The following is a 21,771-nucleotide window of genomic DNA, read 5'->3' on the forward strand; positions in this document are numbered from 1 at the left end:
TTGTTACATATAAGTGATACATATAGTTTGCTTCCATTCCTACTTAGCATATATTGATATAAGCATACAGCTACCAAAAAAAAAAAAAGTGCACGGGGCTGGGAATATGGCCTAGTGGTAGAGTGCTTTCCTCCTATGCAGAAAATCCTGAGTTTGATTCCTCAGCACCACATATACAGAAAACGCCAGAAGTGGCACTGTAGCTCAAGAGGTAGAGTGCTAGCCTTCAGCAAAAGGAAGCCAGGGACAGTGCTTAGACCCTGAGTTCAAGCCCCAGGACTGGCACCAAATAAAAAAGGACGCTAAGGTGTAGCTCAGTGGCAAGGCACTTACTTGCTTAGTAAGGGCAACGTCCTAGCTTCAATCCCATTGCCAAAAAAGAAAAGACAAAAAAAATTTTTTTAAAGTAAAAGGATGAAAAAATGAAATATACTAGCATGCCCAGGTGTCCGAATGTTGTGTGTCTTTTTTTCTTTATGCTTCTCAGGGGCCTGGGATGATGGGGTGGGGCAGAGAGGAATTAATAGTGGTTCATTTTTCAACTCAGCCCACAAATCAGAAAAGTGCGAACGAAACACTAGGCTCAGAAGGGGGGAAAAAGTGCTAAGAATAAAATGTAGCGTCAAAACGTGAAAGAGACCCTCTGAATTATGAATTGTGAGAAAAATGACAGGAAGCCCTTCAGGCTATGTAAACCCCAAAGGAGGGCCTCCGGTAGCATTACAGTGCGCTGCGAAGTTCCTCTCACCTCATTAGCCCACCACCACCGGAAACCGATGTCACCAGGGAGTTTTCACAGGCCTATGGAAATTGATCCTAGGACTTCTGGGATATGTAGTCTGCGCTCCGTGAGAGCAGCGAGGCTCGGAGGCTTCTGGGAATTGTAGTCCCAAATGTAGGCTGCGCTCCCGCACCGGCCTCAAAGTGGTAGAATAAGCAGGTATACGGTGCCTGGGTAACACCACACTCTTCTGTTTCTTTGTTGGGAGGACCTATTTGAGATCTACGCCTCTGGTCGGCTATTAACGTGAGGGATTTGCGCGAGGGTGACTCACGCCTGTAATTCTTGCTACTCAGGAGGCTGAGATCTGAGGATCGCGGTTCAAAGCCCGCCTGAACAGGAAAATCTCTTAGCTCCAATTAATCACAGATAAAGCTGGTTCAACGTGGAAGAGCACTAGCCTAAGTGAAAGAGCTCAGAGACAGCAACCAGGCCCAGAGCCCCATGACCAACAACAAAAAAGTGTGAGGGGCCACCAAGATATCGATTGTAAACCCTACAACCATGGGCAATGAATGAATCCAGAGAATGGTAGAGAAAGTTGTATATACCGGATGCAGTACATAAAAAAAGCCTGGGTATATGCTGGTGCCTGTATTTGGAGTCTGACTAAAAGGATGTACAGCTGAGTGTGTATATGTGTGTGTGTAGGGGTGGAGGGGAGAGACTGAATATATGGGTAGGAACAGCACCACCCCCATTAGAAGAAGGAGCTTCACAAGAAGAACATAGTCTAAGTCTGCTGAGATTGTTACCAATCAGCTGACTGGGATCCTTTTTCTCTAACCAGGCAAAATCATGACTAGTCAGGAAACTCAGTGACTGGGCCTACTTGAGCCCACCCACAAGAGCAGCCACAAGAACAGCACTCCTCTCATTCTTGTGAGCCAATTGGAAAAGTCTGTTATTTTAATGCCTCATTGTGCTGCAGAATGAACCACAGTAAAGTCTTGTTCCAATGTTTTTATTTTGACTTTTCTTGATTTTTATATTGAACAGCTAAGCTGGTTCCACTAAGAGATAGATTTAGTTGGCTTTTAGTTACATGGGCAGGTACTGAGCACTGCTAGGGCCAGAGCTCTAACACTGGTTGCCAAAGTGCTGCAGATAGCTGCGAGCGCCAGGAAATAGCTCTAACATCCAGTGAGCTTACACCTTGTCTTTCCATGATTTCGAGCAAAAGAACTGGTGACAGTTCAATGTATTTTATACCTAGTGTTCAAGATTGTTAGTGTATGTCAGAAATACCTCATTGTGTGCTCTAGTAGTTTCCATTAAAGTTAAGTAACAATGCAGATTAAGGATATAACCACATCTACGTCTCCCTTCTTGTTCATGTAGATCACACACACACACACACACACACACACACACACACACACACAGAGAGAGAGAGAGAGAGGCAGAGAGAGAAACAGAAGAGAGATTTGTCCTTTATGTGAAAAGTACAATGTGGTTGGAAAACAAGATTCACATTGTTTGGGGGACTTGAGCCCCTTGGAATAGATAAGGTGAGAATTTTCAAGGTGTCAGGTATATTGTAGGGTTGAAGGCCTTCAGTATATTAGATTGAGTATATTGGGTTTTCAATGTCATGTGTTTGTTGTATTCATAACTCATTTTGCATGAACATTTATGTGAAGGTAAGGAGAGGGAGGTGGATAGGAAGAAAAAGAGAGGATAGGAAAAAGGGGGTAAGGAAGGAAGAAAAGCTGGATACTTGGATAGCTAGCTAATAAGGAAAACTCAACCAAGTACACACAAATATATTCAGATGTGGGAGGTTATACATAGGTGTTCTGAGGCTAAGATTAATAGAAGCTGAGAAATTATTCTTTAGTGTGAAGTTGCTGATGTCTGATGAGAGTTGAGCTCTGATTGAAGGCCTTCCCACAGTCATCTTACTGCCCTGTACTGTGGGCTCCACCAAATCATCATTCTCTTAAATAAGTGATCATCAACCAGCACCAACAAACCTGATCTGTCCCTTTATGTGATATAACTTTCCAGCCCTAATAACACTGGCTACTGTTACTTTAGACATCTGCAATTCTTTTTGACAATGTTACTTTCTCCCATAATCAATTCATGATCCAGGAATTGTCCTTTGTTTACTACCCCTCAGTATCAGGAGATGATTAATTAGGAAGGAATTAAAAGTTACACAACAATTCTTCTCTGAGTACTTTGCTTCATGGCACTGGGCTGCCTGCTACCCGTAACCTTTGCCAGTGTACAGAAGAATGAGCAGACAGCCCCAGTGCAACTCGTGAACTGAAAAACCAGTCTTAACAACAGATGATCTGCAGGAAATAACGTCATAGAAATTGGTTGAAATCATAACAAAGTCACACATACACATATTTATCAATCCACTTACAAGCGAATTTTACTTTATTGAAGTACCAACATTCATCTTCAGAATCATAGAACAAGGCTACCACGCACTAGCTCCGTGTATTTTATCTCTGTGCACCTCGATTTTCTTATCTGTAATATGGGGAATAACAATAAGTAATACATTATTTCGCGGGGTCAATGTGAAGATTAAATGGGTTTATGCAGGTAAGCATTCTTGGAGTAGCTGTTGATTCTCTTTCAGCACTCGGGAAACTACTGCTCACCCTTGCCCTGGGGAACCTAGCTGGGTCTTCCAGCAGTAGATGGGACCGGGAGAGCCAAGGGCTGGGCGCCTCGGGGAGACTCGAGACAGCACCACATCCAGGCTGCCGAGGCGCCTCTTAACCAGATCCCCCTTCACACCAACTGCATTCCCTTCCCAGGTCTCCTCCGAGGGAACCGATCGCTCTGGTACGAACACTTCAGATCCGGCGGGACCAGGAGCCCCGTACGCCCGACTCACCAGCTGCCTCTGACCGGGCGCGGGAGACACACTCGGGGCAGGACTGAGATCGAAGCGGAACTTCCCTGCGCAGGGCTAGAGGAAGCCGGAAGGGTTTGTAGGGAGGCCCACACTTCTGCCGGCTGCTCCTGGGCTGCCGCCCTCGACTTCCGGCATGGCAAGTTCTGGTTTGGGCGAGCAGTCGCTGCCAGGGTTGGGGCGGGGAGACCGCCACGCTGGTCAGGGAGAAGAGAGTTTATTGGGTTCAGAACCAAACCACCAGCCTAGTGTAACCCTGCGGCTTGGTTCTCTCTACATCAGAATAAGATATTGGATGGATATGGCAAATAAGAACGCTTGTAGTAATAAACATAATAAAATAGAGGATTGAAAAGCACATTTTGTTCTTCTTAGAGTAATGTCTACTTAGGATCAATATCTACTCAGCTACCCAGACAAAAACCCTTCAACAGATGAGGGGAAAAAGAAACCACCTCTCAAATGTGTAGCTGGAGCTAGAAAAAACAACTCTCTGAAAAGAGTTGTTGAATAAATTGGTGGTTTTTCTCACCCACTAAAGAGATTATGAATACTCATATAGGTAGTTGGATATTACAGAGCTGTGATTTTTTTCCCCCCCAGTACTCTCGGATTTGAGCCACTTGCCAGCTTTGCTGGTTAATTGAAGATAAGAGTCTCGACAGATTTTTCCACCTGGGTTGTCTTACTAACAGCAGCGTGCTGGCGAGGACTAGCAATGAGACTGAACAAATACACTAAGCCCTTCATCTAAAGCTTCCTTTTTGCTAAAGAGAAAAGATTTGCTCTATTTCAGACAGGTGTTGTTTAGCGTTATCAAAGAGCAGCAGCTGTACACCGGGTGATATTTAACAACTGTCCGAAAGCCCTGTTCCCTGATTTTGATTTAATTTTTATTTCTTTGTCAAATGACTCCAAACGGAATCCAATCAAAATTGCTGCTGTCATGTAACAACGAGGCATAATCTGGTTTATTTTCTCAATACCAGGGGGCAACTTTCTTTTGAAAGTCTTGAGCCTTTTCAAGTAAATAGAAACCTCTCGTTTATCCCCATGTTTGTAAGACACTTTACGAGGAATGAATTAGATCGTTTAAAGGATTCTCCAGTGCCGGCTGCGTGGGCTCCAAAGCTTTCCAGACTCTGCCCCGGAGGCATCACCCAGGATTTTGCTGCTTTGGCTCTCTCTGATCAACTAGCAGCTCCAGGAAGGGGGTGGGGAGTCCAATGACATTGTTTAGCATGTTGGAAGAGCTCGGGCAATACCCCAAGCCGGCTACCTGGTTGTGGGGTGGTTATCTTTGACTTGGCAGTACATAAACTGGAATAAGGGCAAATAAAAAAATCGAATGCCCTTAAGCAGTCAAAACACGTGGTGTTAATCATTGAAAGGGAAAGAAGGAAGCCGCGGACAGCCGAGCAGAGTGGCGCAGCGGAAGCGTGCTGGGCCCATAACCCAGAGGTCGATGGATCGAAACCATCCTCTGCTACAAGTTTTGTATAGTGAAAGAGGGGGAAAAAATAAGCTCTGCATTTACTTCTGTTGTCTTCCTTGCCAATGATGAACTTTCTTGGTATCCTCAAACTGTGTGTTTAAATACTTCTTTGACGGGCTCCCCCTTCTCCAACCCTCAACTGTAGGATTGTTTTGTTTGGTAGGCTACGCCAACAACTCTTGTTTGCCTTTCCTTACATCAATAAGTATTATAAATTATAACAGCTTCACTGTTCTTAACTAGTTTCTTTCCATTTCTCATATTTTGTCACAACTTTCTTGGTTTTTGTTGTTACCAAGGGTTTTCGGTGGTGTCTAGTGAACAGGTACATACTTAATGTCTCATAGTGTTTATTAAGGACAATCAATTGATTCCCACCTTTTATAAACAGTAGACAAATAAACAAGTTTTGTGGTGTTGATGTCATTTATATTTCTCCTATATAGACTAATATACTTTTTACACTTAGTTCAGTCAGAACAAGTATCACCTCACCAATGACCACTAAATAATACTCAGCATATAGGCATACTCATGTGTGCATTGAATTGGCACCAAGAAATTTAAATCATCTCCTCAGCTATCATTCTTAAGTACAAATATACATGTGTAATACCACATAGCACTTGTATTTGCTACAGACATTTTCCTGATGTGAATGAGTCACTTCTACCAATTCCAATATTGCTAAGATGATATTTCTGCTAAAGTTGATGCATTACTCAACATAACCTCAATAAAAGTGACAGCAGGCTGGGGGAAGGGGTGCACAACAATCACAGATTAGTTATAAAATATGTGGAAATATAAAGAATGGCTTAGACAATTATAAAAATAAGAACATTGAAAGGTCTATATTCTAAAAAGCCGTCACCCGGTATAAAACGTATTGTAAATCGACAGTGATTAAAATTATACTTTAATCTATGAATGAATTCTCCAAATTTACTCTGAATTTTTAAAAAGCTAAACATAGCCATGCACTGGTATCTCAAATCTCTAACCTTAGCTACTCAAAGGAATGGGAATTTTGCGACTTAAGAACATGTTTCCTTTATGTAAAATACCTCAGTAAAGTTCATCCACATACAAAAAAATCAAGACTAGTAAGATGAGAGAAAAATTGTTGCATATATTGTATGAGGCGAAGCAAAGATTTAAAATCAAATGGAGTGTGATTGACAAGAAAGGGATACAGATAAAAATGATAATTAGGTAAAGAAAAAGAAAAGAGCAATAAAAAGAAGTCACAAAGGAGGCGTATTAAGAAAGAAAAAATAAAGGAAATTAATTCCTGAATGATTTCAAAATATATACTAGTAATGGCCAGCATGCAGAGCGCTTCCACGTGGGCCTCAACACATCTGGCGCCAACTTGATGTGGCTGCGGCGTCCCCATGTTCGCGCGCCGCATCCTTTTCCACGACTCTCGCGCCTTCCTCCCGTCCTTGTCCCAACTGTCAACTCGAACACTGGGCGCTTCGACTTGGGCCAAACTGCGCAGACGTCCGAAACATCCGAAGCTGAAACCCTCTGAAATCATCGCCTCCACCTCATCGTTCCTCATGGGCAGTTTTCTGGGCAAAGCGGGATCCTCACCATCGTCCCCCACCCAGGTACACAGTGACTGGCCCGAGATGCCCAAGAACCGCCGGCCAGCTCAGCCCCTTAACCAAGTCCATCGAGTTCAGCACGTCCACCGTGCCCACCCTGCCCCTCGGTACAGACCTGCCAGGAGGCCACCACATTGGGATCCTTCCAATCCTAGTGCGTTTGTCAATGAAGCTTGGAGGCGCTTTCCCATGAAGAAGTTCCAGAACTCCATCATGGGACCTCTTCCTTCAGATTGGTGGGAAAGTTACCTTAAGCGGAGTATTTGGTCTCTTCGGCACCCCAGAGCTACCTGGAGTCCAGTGACTGTGAAGATCACCCCCCCTACGCAGAGAGGGCGCCCCTCCGCTTTCCGGGAAAATGTGATTGACTCTAAGAGACCCTCAGAGGAGCCAGCAGACCCTTGTGCAAAAGAGACAGTGCTGAGGGCCCTCATGGAGTGTAAGAAAGGGAGACTGAGGCTGGAAGACCCAGCATCCTCTGAGTGTTTGGATAGCAAGAAGAGGAGTTCCGAGACCAGATCATCCGCCTTTAAACCTCTAAGGAAAAATGCAGTCATTTCTTTTGTGCCCAGGCCGGGGCCTCTGAAAAGGAGCCTCCATTGGTGCAGCGCAGATCACAGTTTGAAGAAGCGCAATTGTTCCTCCATATACCGACGAGGCCCGCGCAGCACAAAAAGAAATGCGATTAGCAGCTCTTACAGCTCTACCACAGATTTCTCAGTGTCTTCGAAGAGATATTTTCCCAGTGCATCGTTCCGGAAAGCAGGGTGGTCAGTGGAAAAGAAAGAAAAAAGCCAAACTCCTCACTTTCCTGTCCCACTGGTATCAGACTCAGAGTCCTCAGGATCATCTAGCAGTTCAGAGCAGCAAAATCAGAAGATTCCATTGCTGCTACCTAGCCCTAGACACCTGCGAGGCGAGACGCTTCCCCTTCAGCTTTGTCAGGAAGTCTCTGATAAGAACCCATCCTTGGAGAAGGAAACTGAGCTCCAGTGGAACCATGAAACCAGAGAGGAGACAACTGAAACCAGCACAGACTCTGCCACTAAGACCTGTCCTGATACACACCCTTCTCTATCTCTCATTCAGCCATCTTCTGAGACAGTACTGACCACGGACACAAACCCTCAGTTGGAAATGAAGCAAGTAAAGGTGCCTCTAAGCCCACTGGCCTCCCCACAGTCATCTCAAGAGACAATCGGTATGGGCCATTCACCTTTGGAAATACCAAGCCCGCCTGCTGGGTGCTCACCATCAGAGCCCCTTGCAGGCACTTCTTCAGACTTAACGTCCACAGCTTCTTTTGTCCTGCTGACCCCAACCCCTTGCACATCACCAGTCACTGGCACCACCTGGCCAACTCCTCAGGCTGACAGGTCTGCTATACCCTCAGACCCATCTGCCATTGTCCCTGCTGCACCCACCACACAGAGTGCTTTGTTTGGGGAGACAAGTATCCCAACTCCCCATTTTCCTGAATCTGCATCTCCTGTTGTAACCTCTGCTCACCCTGTGTTAAAACCTATTTTGGGGTCCTTGCACAACAGTGAGATTGAAAGTTCTTTATATTCTAGAATTTCAGTCACAGCTACAGTGTCTTCAAGTTCTTCTCTCTCCACAACCCCAGGAATCTTAACACCAACCTTCAAGCCTATCTTTGGCACTATAGGGCCACTTAAAGGTATGCCAGTGATAGCTCCTTTCTCCTCAGGACAGTCCTCGCCTTCATTTACTCCTACTTCTACTCATCTCCTCCATGGGCTGGTCAAGGCCACCTCCATGGTCATGTCAACCACCCCAGCCAGCACATCCAAAGAGTATGCTTTTAAGCCACCTTTGGATTTTAGCATAGTAAACCTTACGAGCAACATGGGTAATACTTCCTCTGACTCGTCCTCTTGCCAAACTTTGCTGCTTGGGGCTACTCAAGTCATCAGGACTGACTTCTCCCCAACCACAGGTTTCATTTTCCTACCAAGAGAGCATCCTCACATTCCTACTGTACACACAGTCACTATCTTTAGCCAGGTTCTTCCTAGTGCCATTCAGACACCTGCTAGCCCTGCTGATCTTAAAGGTATGGGAAGCCCTCTGTCAGCCTCAGCCGTAATACCCACAAACCAGCCTGCATTGCCACCCAGTATCTCTAATCTGAGTCCAGCACTCACACTTCCTGTGGGGTCAAACTCCAAGCCACTTTCCTCACAATCTCCAGGAATCACTCCTCAGCCTGTGTTTGGGGCCACTGATGCACAGAAGCAAGGTCTTCCCCAGCCAGCTCTTGTGCCAGGTTTTAGTAGCTCTTTCAATTTTACCAACTCACCAATGGCTTCCTCAACCCCAATGCCAGCTCCCGCTGAGTCAGTCCTCAGCAGTACCACACAGTCAGCTTGTGGAGGTCTGACACCCTCAGCCTGCACCTTGCACCCCACAGCCAGTGCCCCGCCAGGCTTTGGGAGCACTCCAGCTAGTTTTCCCTTGGGTCAAGCTAACCCATCTGGCTTGGGAGTTGTCACCCAGAACCAACAGAGTGGGGCAGGTGGTTCTGTATTTGGCAGCACAGCTCCTCGACCGTTTGCCTTTGGGGGATTAGTGACCCCTATGGATTGTGGGGAGCCTGGGGTCATTGTGACTGCCCCAGGCTGGAGCTCTGGCTCAGGAGCAGTGCTGAGTACTGTGACATCCTTTGAAAAAGGTTGGAATCAAAGCACTCAGGACCTTCCCAACCAGAGCACACCTTTTACCTTTGGGAAGGCTAACATTTCTGCCCAAAAGACTATGTTTGGGGATCCCCCCATGACTGCCTTTGCTCAGAGCCCTCCTATCCCTGGAATCAAGGGAGGAAACAGTTTTGGGATGTCATCTCCATTTGCTCAGGGCTATGTTGGGAGAGACCCTTCCAGATCCTTAGCTCCTTCATTTTCCATTGGTACAAAACCTAAAACCCCAAGGAATCGGGAGCAAGGGCATTCTCGAAGACATCATGCCCATAAGAAATAGCTCTTTCCCTTTTCACCTGTATTCTGACCTCAGTATTGCTGTGATGAGGCCCAGCTACTCCAATTCTCTAAATTAAATAGACCCTAGATCTGAAACAAAAGCTTTAGATGTTGACACTGGGGGTCATGGTCAACATCCTTGACGGTGTCATCTAGTGACAGCAGAATGAGGCTATGTGGAACTAATCCCCTTGGACTTGAGTAGAAACTTGCCTTACCCTCCTCACCTACTTTAAGGGATAGCTTCTCAAGAAGTGGTAGGGCCAGGGAAAAGCGTGATGCAACCTTGTTTCTTCTCTTTACATCACAGATCATGATGTCTCAAGGACAAACCAGAAGTGCTCAATTAGGGAACCAAAGCTTGTATTTATATTTTTCTCTTTTTTATTTGAACCTCTTCAAATCACCTGGCTCCACATTCTCACCTCTCCCAGAGAGGGTAGGCAGGAAGCCCTTGGGCTTGACCACAACACAAGAAAAGGGGAAAACAGCAGGCCCCTTAGTTAACCCAGACTTTTTAACCAATGGGAATTCCATGAATAAACTGCGACATATTTTTCCTTAGCACTTATCAATAGGACCCTCTTTACCCCCCAAAGGCAAGAATGATTCTTCAAGTATATTGATTGCATATATATATATCTCTTGTTTTATGAATATCTTGGGGAAGGTCTAATTGGAAAAATATATTAAATTGGATGACAAAATAAAAAAATTGTTGAAAAAAGTCTTTGATATAGGAATTACTGTTAAAGTATGCAGATAAAAAGTAGAAAGATGAGCCAGGTACCAGTGTCTCATGCCTGTAAATCCTAGCTGCAAAGGAGGTTGAGATCTCAGCATCATGGTTTGAAGCCAGCCCAGGCAGAAAAGTCTGTGAGACTCCTATCTCTAATAAACTACTCAGAAAAAGCCAGAAGTGGAGTTGTGGCTCAAATGGTGGAGTGCTAGCCTTGAGCAAAAGAAATAGGGATAATGCTCAGCCCCAGGACCAGCACACGCACACACATTCACACACACCAAATTATATATATATATATATATACACATATATGTATATGTATATGTATATATATGAAATTTGCCTGAAGGTAGTAAAAGTGAGATTTAGGATTTAAATCATAACTCAAGAGTGAGCTCATTTTTCCACTGACAGCAGATCACCACAGTTAGAATTCAGATATTTCTTCCTTTGAATATCCACACTTTCAAAGATACTCCACAACTAAAGATTACTATCTTGCAAACTTTACCCGATGGGAGTTGGAGACTAGAACATGGGCAGACGTAGTCAAAAGCTCCTTATGGTACCTAGAGGTAGCTAGATGTTGCATCATGTACTGGACATTCAGAGCTAATGGGCAAGTCTAGTTTTGGAAGTGTGGAATTGTTGAATAAGCCAATAGTCCTACTATGAGTGACAAGTCCCTAGAAAATGAGAGAAGGCAAGAAGATGACCTTAAGTATAGGTAAAATCTGAAACTTGACTTCTTCCTGATAGTTCTAATCAGGTGAAAGAGATCATTGGGGCCAAGGACAAAACAGGTGTACAGGAGTTAAAGAAAGTATGGCAGGATAAAGTGAGGTAACATCCAAGATGCCAGGCATAGCAAGAGATAAGCAGATAATTGTAAACCACATGGTACAATGTGGATGGAGTTTTAAATATAAGAGAGGTGTGGAAAGATTTTGCACAGGAAAGAAAGAAGTTTATATACTTGGGTTTTAGATTTCTCTGCCTGTCAGCTGAGGAAAGAACTGAATGGGAACAGATCAGAAGCTTGGAGATGTGGGAGAGACTCTGTGGACACACCCACAAACATTAAACATGTGAGTTTGAAGAGGGTAGTCAATAGCGATAGTTAGCGCTGGACATGGCGTGGTAGTAGGGAAGAGAAGAGATTTTGGAGACTTTGGGAGAATTCTTGAAGATTTTACCTGTGATTTCCCCAGTGGTATACACTACTGCTTGGGCTCAGGCAACTAAGTGCAAAGCCTCCTTTTGGATCTTCTGCGACTCTGGGTTCAGCTAAACCCCACTCCCTGCCAACTCCTGCCGTTAATGATTTTTCCACCTAGGTTAATAGAGACTTGCAACTGACACTTTTATTCATACATGCTGTGTGTGTACACACATGCATGCATGCATGTACTCATGGTTGTTCGGGGACTTGAACTCAGGGTCTGGATGATATCCTGAGCGCTCTCTCTCTCTCTCTCTCTCTCTCTCTCTCTCTCTCTCTCTCTCTCTCTCTCTCTCTCTCTCTCTCTGCTCAAAGCTAGCACTCTACCAGCTGAGCCACAGCCTTTCTTTATGGTTGTTTGTTGGAGATAACAATCTCATTGACTTTCCTGCTCAGATCTCAGCCTCCTGAGTAGCTAGGATTACTGGTGCAAGCCACTGGCACCTGGCAAAATGTGTTTTTGTATTTTTGGATATCCTTTATTTGCTCTTTCCTCTTTTTAAACTGTTAGGATATCCTAGGCTCCTGCCAGGCGAAAGGCGAATGGTAAGGTAAGAGAAGCATTTTCTCCCTAAAATCTTTTCGTGGATTTGATTTTCAAAAGTCTAAAAGACTGAGGTGTCAGAGAAAAAAAATAAAAGGTTTTAGAAAGATGTAGGATTTGGGAGAGTAGGAAGATTCTCCGTGGTGGAAGATTAAAGGCAAAGGTGAAGTCAATGAGCTCTGAAGTCAGCAAGATCACAAAGAAGATGTGAATGTGGAATTAGGTCTAGAAGGTTCCTTCATCAGCCTCTAATTATGATAATAAGTGCAATAGGAAAGAAGCTGATCCCCTATCTTCAAGGAGAGCCAAGGTTTTGTACAACAGAACCTCATAAGTCCTAAAAGGTCAATTTCAATTTCTTGCTGGTCATAAACACAGTTGTGGGGGTGTTTTAATTCCCTTAATTTCTAAAATTAAAGTTAAACTGAGCTCCAAAACTCTAAATGAAAGATTTCTTGTTTAACTGAAGTGTTACTTTATTTGATATTCAGGAAAACCTATCAATTTGGACCATGGATCTGGACTCCTGAGAGAACAAAACAACTCTCAAGTGGGGACAAGTATCTTCGGTGGCTGTCTACAAACGTTCTGTGAAGAACATCTACCCTTCTATATCTAATTTTTCTATGTGTCATCTTGAATGGGTAGACAAGTCCAGCAGTAACTCTGAGTCTAGAGGTGGAGCAGCAATTATATCTCTGGATAAATAGAGCCAGGCTATTTTTCTGGTTGAGGGTGGGAAAGCCAATTACAACTATTTTTGGAGAAATTAGTAGGGGGCTGATTAAGTTCACGTACAAAACTAGAGATATACAGATAAGTAGGAATCAAACATTTCAAGTTACTCTTTGTTTTATGGTGCTGGGGACTGAACCCAGAGTTTCATATAAATTTCATGGTAAGTAAGCATTTTTGGTAGTTTACTTTTTTAGCATGTTCATTAACTTTGATGACATTTCAGCTGGAGTTTAGAAGATCCAGTCACATCTTGTAGGAATGTTTCACTTAAAGCATATACAATATTCAAAGAATTGTTTTTTTATGATTAATATTAGAAAATAAGTCTTTCAATGTAATTGCTTCATACCAACTTGGGTTAGTTCGGGTATGTGAAAAAGCAGCTATAAATCATATGGCCTATTGATGAAGGGTAGGAAGTACCTCAAAAAGAGTTTAGACCTGCATTGTCAATGAAATCATTAGCACAGAAAACATGGCTAGACCGAATTGAGATGTATTATAAATGTAAAGTATACACTCAACTTGGTACACTTTTATGAAAAAAGCATTTCAATATTTTTCAGGTTGATAAACATTGAAGTAATATTTTGGATATCTTGTATTAAAGAATGCATTTTTTTAAAACCACTGTCATTTGATATTCTTACTGTTTCATATGGGTTCTAGATCATTTACTATTCTGTGCAGTTTGTGCACACATTTATTGCTTGGGTCACATTTTGTTGGAGTATGCCTACTATGGGAAATCACATCTGTACACATTTTGCCACTAAGCTCATTGTCAATGTCAACTAACAGATTTCTAATTTTGCCTTTAAAAATCCATTTCTAAGCCGGTTTAAACTAATTTGTAAAGCACTTGTTATTTTTGAGAAAAAAAGAGCTATTGTCTATCTCTAGAGTAGAATTTCTTACTAAGAGCAATTGAGTTCACTGTAGATCAAGAGTAACCCATGTTTATATTACACTTTTTACATCAAAGAATGAAGTTAGTTAAAAGGTATTATCTTCTTACCATATGCAGGAACTAGCTCTTATTTCTAATTGGCAAATCATAATTTGCTAAATTTATAGTGGGATATATGTTTATGTATACATATGGAATGATTAATCAGGCTAATTAACCTATCCTCTTACTTATCATGAATATTTGAAATTAATTCTTAGTTATTTTGAAATATAGACTACTTATTGACTATCAATAAATACTTATTGCTGTGCAATAGATATTAAAACTTATTCTCCCCTTCTACATGAAACTTTGTATCATTTCACCAACAACTTCCCTCTTATACATCTGATACATCTGATAATCATCATTCTATTCACCACTACAAGTTCAACATTTTTAGCTCAAAAATGTTTTTTAAAGTTGGGTTGAATAGTATACCATTATTTTTGTTGTTGTTGTTGCTGCTGTTTTTGTTTTTGCCAGTCCTGGGGCTTGAACTCAGGGCCTGAGCACTGTCCATGGTTTCTTTTTGCTCAAGGCTAGCACTCTACCTCTTGAGCCACAGCGCTACTTCTGGCTTTTTCTATATACGTGGTGCTGAGGAATCGAACCCAGGGCTTCATGTATGCCAGGCCATATTCCCAGCCCCTACTATGCCATTTTGTAAATACATTTTCTTTATCCTTTTGCCCATTGATGGAAACCTGGTTGTGGAATGGTAACCCTTTTGTAAATCTCCTCAAAGATTAATATATGTATATATATATATATATTTTTTTTTTAAAGCAAGGGTGAAGACTGCTAATAGAGCTGCACTGGAGGGTATCCTTTCTGTAAACAGATTATGAGGATTCTACTCCAGGCTCCTGGCAACTGCTACAAAAAACCCTTGGTGTATTCCATAAAAATCATCAGTCAGCTCTTTGTCTGATTTACCAACTGTGATTTCTCTAAATACACTTAATTCTTTCCTCTAAATACACTCATTTCTTACACAAAAATAAGCAAAAGTAAACTACTTCCACTAAATGAGATACAGTGTTATTTACATAGAGCCAGTAAAAAGGCAAATCAAATTAAAACTTATCTCTTGAAAAGGGCCAGTGATTTACAAAATCAGGTGAACTGGTTCTCAAAGAAGATAACGAAGTTCTCTGAATATGTCAAAACACTAAGTAAAATTTCCTCCAAACACGCGATGAAAATAGGAAATAAATGATCTCAAACTGGATGCAAAAAGCTTCTCTGTAAAATTTTAGGGTAACCAAGGTAATATATTTACCACTATAAGTATCATAAAGCCCAGTTGACTAGTGGCTATTTATGTCAAAATGGAGTCAATCATGATTCTTATTCTAAGAATTTTAAAAAATAGCCTTTAAACATCCTAATATCATCGGTACAAATTGGATGTGACTTTTACCAATAAGTGAAGTCTAAAGATTATCGGTGAATAAAGCAGGCCCTGTCCGCAAGCGAGTCCAGGCCAGGTCTGATTTCTCTGTGGTGGGCAGGCGCAGGATGATGGCTCGGCCTGGCACTGATGGGTAGGGGCGGTGCGTCTCATTGACCCCTAAGACCCAGCCAGAAAGCCAACTCCGCTAAGACGATCGCCAAGATTGCTTCACCAGACGTGTCCAGGAAATCCCGGTGTTCTGATTTCCCACAAGTGAAAGACGGGCGGCTGCTGGGAGCCGGTAAGAAAGGAAACAAGAAAGAAAAAACACAGATTCCAGGGCTCTAAAACCCTCACCTAAAAAAAAAAGTCCCCTTTTCAGCTTCCACCACCGACAGATCGAGCGCCGGTTTTTTTTTTTTTTTTTTTTTTTTTTTTGGCCAGTCCTGGGCCTTGGACTCAGGGCCTGAGCACTGTCCCTGGCTTCTTCCCGCTCAAGGCTAGCACTCTGCCACTTGAGCCACAGCGCCGCTTCTGGCCGTTTTCTGTATATGTGGTGCTGGGGAATCGAACCTAGGGCCTCGTGTAACCGAGGCAGGCACTCTTGCCACTAGGCTATATCCCCAGCCCCGAGCGCCGGTTTTGATCGCTTTGGCCAACCAGGATGGCGAAATCCTAAGGCCCGGCGCTCGCGAAGGATGCCACGACCACATCAGCTCCGAGAATGCCGTAAGAAAACCCGGGAGGTGGGATTTTACGGACCTGACCTGAGACCTCTGGCCAGGATTCTGCAAACATATTCCAGTTGGGACCTGCCCAAGGGGCCCACTGCACTCACTAAGAAGCTACTCTCGGTTGTCAAAAATTGGCAATTTGCAGCAGAAACAACGAAGTTTGACAAACCTACTACTATATCCTCTCTCTCCAAAGAGCACCAGGGAGACGCGATTCTGTTTGAATAATCACGATCCTAACCAAGGTACTTGAAAGAACCAAAAGCTGACAAGAGATGGGACAAAGAAGGACTACTTCCTGAAGGATGGGAGAGGGAGCGGTTTGGGGCAAAAATGAACACAAGGATTGTCTCGAGTATTGCTAGAGAGAGCTTGCAGGCCTCACTTTTCGGAAGGGAACGGTGCTGGGCACAGCCCGGCTGTGCTGGTTGAGGAATTGACAGTTTTAGGAGTCCTGGCGGCCTAGAGTTAGCAGGACAAAATATTAAAAAGGTAAGAGCTGTAATGAGTAATAAGCGATAAATCCATAAAGAACGGCAGCGTACTTAAGTGGAAAATATATCAGTACAGGCAGATATGAAAACTTGTAAGACTACATGTGCAATTGTCTTTTCAAACAATTTAAAATCCATGACGTTTCCTTTTTTTTTTTTTTTCTTATTATTGTCGGTCGTGGAGCTTGAACTCAGGGCCTGGTTCCCTGAGGTCTTTTCCTCTCTACCACTTTGAGATACAGCTCCACTTCCAATTGGAAGTTAGTTTCACGGGAACTTTTCTGTCACGGCTAGTTTTAAACTGGGACCCTCCGATCTCTGCATAATGAGTAGCTAGGAGTACAGGCACGAGCCACTGGTGCCTGGCTAATACGTTTCTTTTTTAGTGTCGGGCAAATCTTCACATATTACAATGGGTGAAGTATCTGAAACTGGTTGGTGGGGAAAAAAGACACGCCAGACATGGCCCGTACGGGGATCGAACCCGCGACCTTGGCGTTATTAGCACCACGCTCTAACCAACTGAGCTAACCGGCCAGCTGGTCTGTAGGTTTTGGCTTCTTTCCACCTCTCCCCTTAGTACCTTTCAGTAGGCAACAGAAAAGGGAAAAAATGTTCCAGATCTTTAAGGAAGAGAGTTTTCTTTTTAAAAATAAAGAAGGTTGAATAAATGCATCAGTGGTACTCACCAGACACTAGGTTGAAAATGAACTATATAACTTGTGGGTGAGGACGGGAGGGAAAAACGTGGAGAGAGTGAAGGAAGGAGTGACATTGTTCAGGAAGAAAAGAAGGAAGGAAAGAAGGAAGGAAGGAAGGAAGGAAGGAAGGAAGGAAGGAAGGAAGGAAGGAAGGAAGGAAGGAAGGAAGGAAGGAAGGAAAGAGACAGAAAGGTACTCTTTATCTGACATTCGTAAGTGTAACCCCTCTGTATATCACCTTCATTCTAATAAAAATATTTGCAAGAAAAAGAAACAAAGTAAGAGTGTTGAGTTTTTAAAAAGCCATTTGTAGAATTTAAAAGAATGATGCTTAGTTTTCAAACTGAGTCCATTGGCCTGAGAATCCATGAACATAGGTACAGCTCTACTAACATCGAATTAGCATTTGTTGAAAATTAATCAAACCCAACCAATTATTAGCTAGCTTGCTTTGTAAGAGTTGCTCATTACTAGAACATACAATTAGATGCTTGAAGGATATTTGAGATGGATCTGATCCTGGAATTTTCTGAACTCTGCGTGGTTTCTTTAGCCTGGTGCTCCTAAAACAGACTTGGTTGACATTTGTAAGTCTGCTTTCCTCATTTTATCAATGAGGATAAACTGGAAATCACTCTAGAAACCTCAGTTTTGGATAATTATAGAAATGTGGTTGTAGAGGTCCTCAAACTGAATCTTTCCAATTAGTCTTTGTCCATTCCCACATAGCTGTTATGTTTAGTTATTCCAGAGATTTTTAAAACATATTAACAAATTATCTAGATGTGTTCTCTTCTTTCTCTGAAGAGTGGCATCTATTCACCTTTTACTGTCCTTTAAAAAAAAAGTTAGAATGTATCTTTGTGTCAGGGGCCAAAGTTGCCTGACCTCTGGCTGTGTTTTCAAGGATGTGCAAGGACATGGCTTAATGGAAAATCGGAAATGCTTTACTATGTCTGCCATGAGTCCATTCTTATGTTAACCTCATCCCGTCTTAGCTATGTCGGGTATTGCTAACTCTAAGTGTTCTGGAATTTTAAGCCTATGCTATTTCCTGGTTTTCAAACTGCATATATCCTGGAAGTTAAGAATAAACCTGGCGGCAGTCTTGAGTTACAATCTGAGGCTGCCGACCTCCCGTACCCCATCTTCGCCTCTTGTCTTTTTTCTCTTGCCTTGTATTTTTCCTCTTCTTTAATCCTCGCCCCCCTCATTCAGGTTTCCCTTTTCGCTGCAGGCTGGCTCCGGCATCTTTGCAATCTTCCCATATCAGCACAGGAAGGTGATCTTCATTTTCTTTTAAATATTCATGGTATTCAATTGTGGCATGTGTAATAGTGGCAATTAATTTGTTTCCATCCTGCAGTTGCAAACACTGCTTATATTATATCATAATGCATGTGTGACATAGTCACTTGCACATGGAAAAGAGCTACATCAAAGAATAAGTGCACTGGACATTTTGAGAGACATTGTCCCAGCAAGCTTCAGAGAGCTGCCCTAGTATTTTTTTTTTCTATTTTAACTCTATACATATAATTAGCACAATACATAAACATCCTGGCCACATTTCCACACAACCTTCTTCAATTCCCTATTACAAATCTGTAGCAAAACTATACCATCAATAAAAAAATGTAGAGTTATTTACACTAAGAACATGTTTCTGAAATACCGTATTTTCTCTAGCAGGTGAGACTTTGAGGTGTAGTTAAAGGGAGCATGCTACAACCAAATGGGAGAAATAAGGGACTGAGAGTAGGGAGAAAAAGGAACAAACACGTGCATCTCAGAGAGAACTACTTGGATGGTGAAGTGGGGCAGGGGGAGGCAGCTGAGAAAAGAGGAGCTAAGACATGCTAGTGCATCTGGATGTTAAAATGGCTTCAGAGTGGGGTTGAAGTAGATCAGTGAGGACGGAGCATGCACATATGCAGGATTCTCTAGCAGAATACAACTAAACCAAGATAATTTTGATGGTAAAGGGGGGATGTGCTAAAATGACTAACAGATGTGAATCCAGCTACATTAGGTCTAAATAAACTAAGAAGTATGATTACTTCTTACATATCGAATGAAAAACAACAATATCAACAACTTTCTTCTTTCAGTGCTGAGGATTGAACCCAGGGCTCTGGCAAGTGCTCTAACATTGAGCTTTGTCCCTCAACCTGAGCTAAAAATGTGGGGAACACATGCAAAGACTGCACTTTAGAAAGATCTCTTTTAACTTCATGTGATAACTGCTGTTATTGGGTCAATGAACAGCCTCCATTTCTGCTATTAGGCCTCTCCATTCTTGTGACCAAATTGGCAGCTCAGAAGTGGCTAATTATTAAGGTTGGTTGACCAAAAAAAAAAAAAAAAAAAAAGAAAAAAAAGGCGGTATCGTTCTGTATATTGATATTTTATTCTTCTTATGCATTGGATACTTCTATTGAACATCAATGTATCATACAAGATCTTCAAACTTGGTGCCTTCACATCTGCCCTCCAGTTTCCAATGCACATACATGCATGGAAACACACCTCAGTTCCACCCAAATCCACCTGGGGTCTAAGAAAATCTTAGATAAAGGAAGACCCAGTGAAAGAGTCTCAACAACTGAGTCAGACCCAGCCTGGATCTGAACCTAGAAGGAGAGGGCAAAAAAACCCCATGTGCTTTGTGCAATTGGGTCCTTTGCAAAGGTGTGATTCCTTCTCTTCCCCCCTCTCCCCCTCCTTAATCTGCAGTAGAAAAGTAGTTGGGAACCAAATATCCGAGATCTTCATGATAAATGTGTGGAGACAATATCAAGGAAAGGCTGTCAAGAAAACAAATTATGTAGTGACTCTAACATGATGAGAATTGCCCGAAGAATCTAGTCTCCTCAATCGTATTCCCCTATTTTTCTCTCTTTTTTTCCTACAAAGCTAAAAGACACCTGAAAAATATTTGTGTGGCAATACATAAAGTTTTAAAGACAAGTAATGGCTTAACCCAATCATTTTCCTTGTAGAAGTCCCTAAGGGTAGTTCTGAAAAAAGCACACAGGTAGCACTTTGGATTTCGAGCAGAAAGTTTATAATTCCCATTCTCCTTAAGAAAATAATACCCTTCCAACCTCCTGTGGGTGCAGATGAACTTGCACGTCGCAGAAATAACATATTTCTGAAGGCTAGGAAAATCAGATGACAATTCCTTCTATGTGGCATTTCAAAGATCAGACTCGGGTTATTTCAGAAAATTAAAAGTAAAGATGTATTACATATACTGGCTACAAATTAGTGTTCTTACTAGCTGGGCCTACTCATTCTGCTAAAACTCCACCCTTAAGCCACGCCTCTCATCCTGTAAAAGGACATACTAAATAGGTCGCTCACCGCGGGCCAGTGGCGCAATGGATAACGCGTCTGACTACGGATCAGAAGATTCTAGGTTCGACTCCTGGCTGGCTCGTGAACCTTTTTCAGTCGCAAAACCTTCCACCCGCAAGTCTTTATTCGAATTTGAATGCTGGTTAAATTGTTCTAAATTTTAATATTTTATTATTTTAAAGCAGTGGTACAAAGGGATTATTGAACATGTCCGTTTATGAGTATCTTGAGTAATATTACCTCTTTCCATCCTTTTAATTTTTTTAAATGAATTCAAATACTTCAGATAGCAAATATTGTGAAACGACTCCTCAAGTTATCTGTTGCTATTCCATATGACACTTTTGGTAATGGGATAACTAGAATGAGACGCAAAGCCCGCTAATAAGATTTATACATTATATTTCTTACTGCGATACCGATGGGGAGAGGATCACATTCAGACGTGTAGACCGTTTTAAATAAAAGACGTTTTAAAGAATAACAGTAAACAGAAAACAAAAGGTGGCTCGCTGCGGGTTTTCACCTATACTTTTCTCTTTAGACAAAGCCCCTTATTATTCTCACCGGAATGATAACACCTCCTTGCCCTGAGAAATGGCCACGGCTGCCAGAAGTCAAACTAACATAGCTACGCAGCTCCAATTTGGAGGAGCCGGACTCGTGCGCATTGGTTGCTGCTTCTGGAGCCTTCAGAGGGGCAGAGACAGGAATTGGACCCCAGAAGATTCCACTCATTGTTGTGCCCAAGAGTGTGGCAGTCACTAAATGCCCTCCCTTGCTTTGAAAAATTCTTTTTTTTTTTTTTTGCTTAAAAATCCAAATCACCACCCCCCCCCACACACACACACCAATCCCAGTGTGAGATTTTTCTGACTCTTAGCCTTTGAAGATATTCCTACTTGTTGGTCGATTAGCTCAGGGGTTAGAGCGTGGTGCCAACACCGAGGTCGCGGGGTCCACCTCCCGGGCGGGCCACTGACTATTCTGTTTCTGTTTTTCACTTCCAAAGCAATCTGATTATAAATAGAGAAATATAGTTCTTAACCTGAAAACAGGAGGAGATAATTTGAGACAGGGATGGAAGGGGGGAACTAGGATAAAGTGAAGGGATGA

General features: G+C 42.6%; 1 protein-coding gene and 3 non-coding genes across 4 annotated transcripts; 3 read left to right on the forward strand and 1 right to left on the reverse strand.

Moving 5' to 3' along the window:
- Positions 1-5,079: 5,079 nt before the first annotated feature.
- Positions 5,080-5,151, forward strand: Trnam-cau. Its single transcript has one exon. It is a non-coding gene; the product is annotated as a tRNA-Met (tRNA).
- A 1,571-nt stretch (positions 5,152-6,722) lies between these two features.
- Pom121l2 (POM121 transmembrane nucleoporin like 2) lies at positions 6,723-9,770 on the forward strand. Its single transcript, XM_048348232.1, has one exon. It carries the CDS (start codon positions 6,723-6,725, stop codon positions 9,768-9,770), a length of 3,048 nt encoding a protein of 1,015 aa, XP_048204189.1.
- A 7,287-nt stretch (positions 9,771-17,057) lies between these two features.
- Positions 17,058-17,131, reverse strand: Trnai-aau. The gene has a single exon. It is a non-coding gene; the product is annotated as a tRNA-Ile (tRNA).
- A 3,533-nt stretch (positions 17,132-20,664) lies between these two features.
- Trnar-acg lies at positions 20,665-20,737 on the forward strand. The gene has a single exon. It is a non-coding gene; the product is annotated as a tRNA-Arg (tRNA).
- The last annotated feature ends 1,034 nt before the right edge of the window (positions 20,738-21,771 follow it).

Source organism: Perognathus longimembris, chromosome 6 (assembly GCF_023159225.1).
Source record: "Perognathus longimembris pacificus isolate PPM17 chromosome 6, ASM2315922v1, whole genome shotgun sequence".
Classification (NCBI taxonomy): Eukaryota; Metazoa; Chordata; class Mammalia; order Rodentia; family Heteromyidae; genus Perognathus; species Perognathus longimembris.

Coding starts and splice junctions, on each gene's coding strand:
- Pom121l2 (XM_048348232.1), top strand. CDS start 6,723: ATGGGCAGTTTTCTGGGCAAAGCGGGATCCTCACCATCGTCCCCCACC.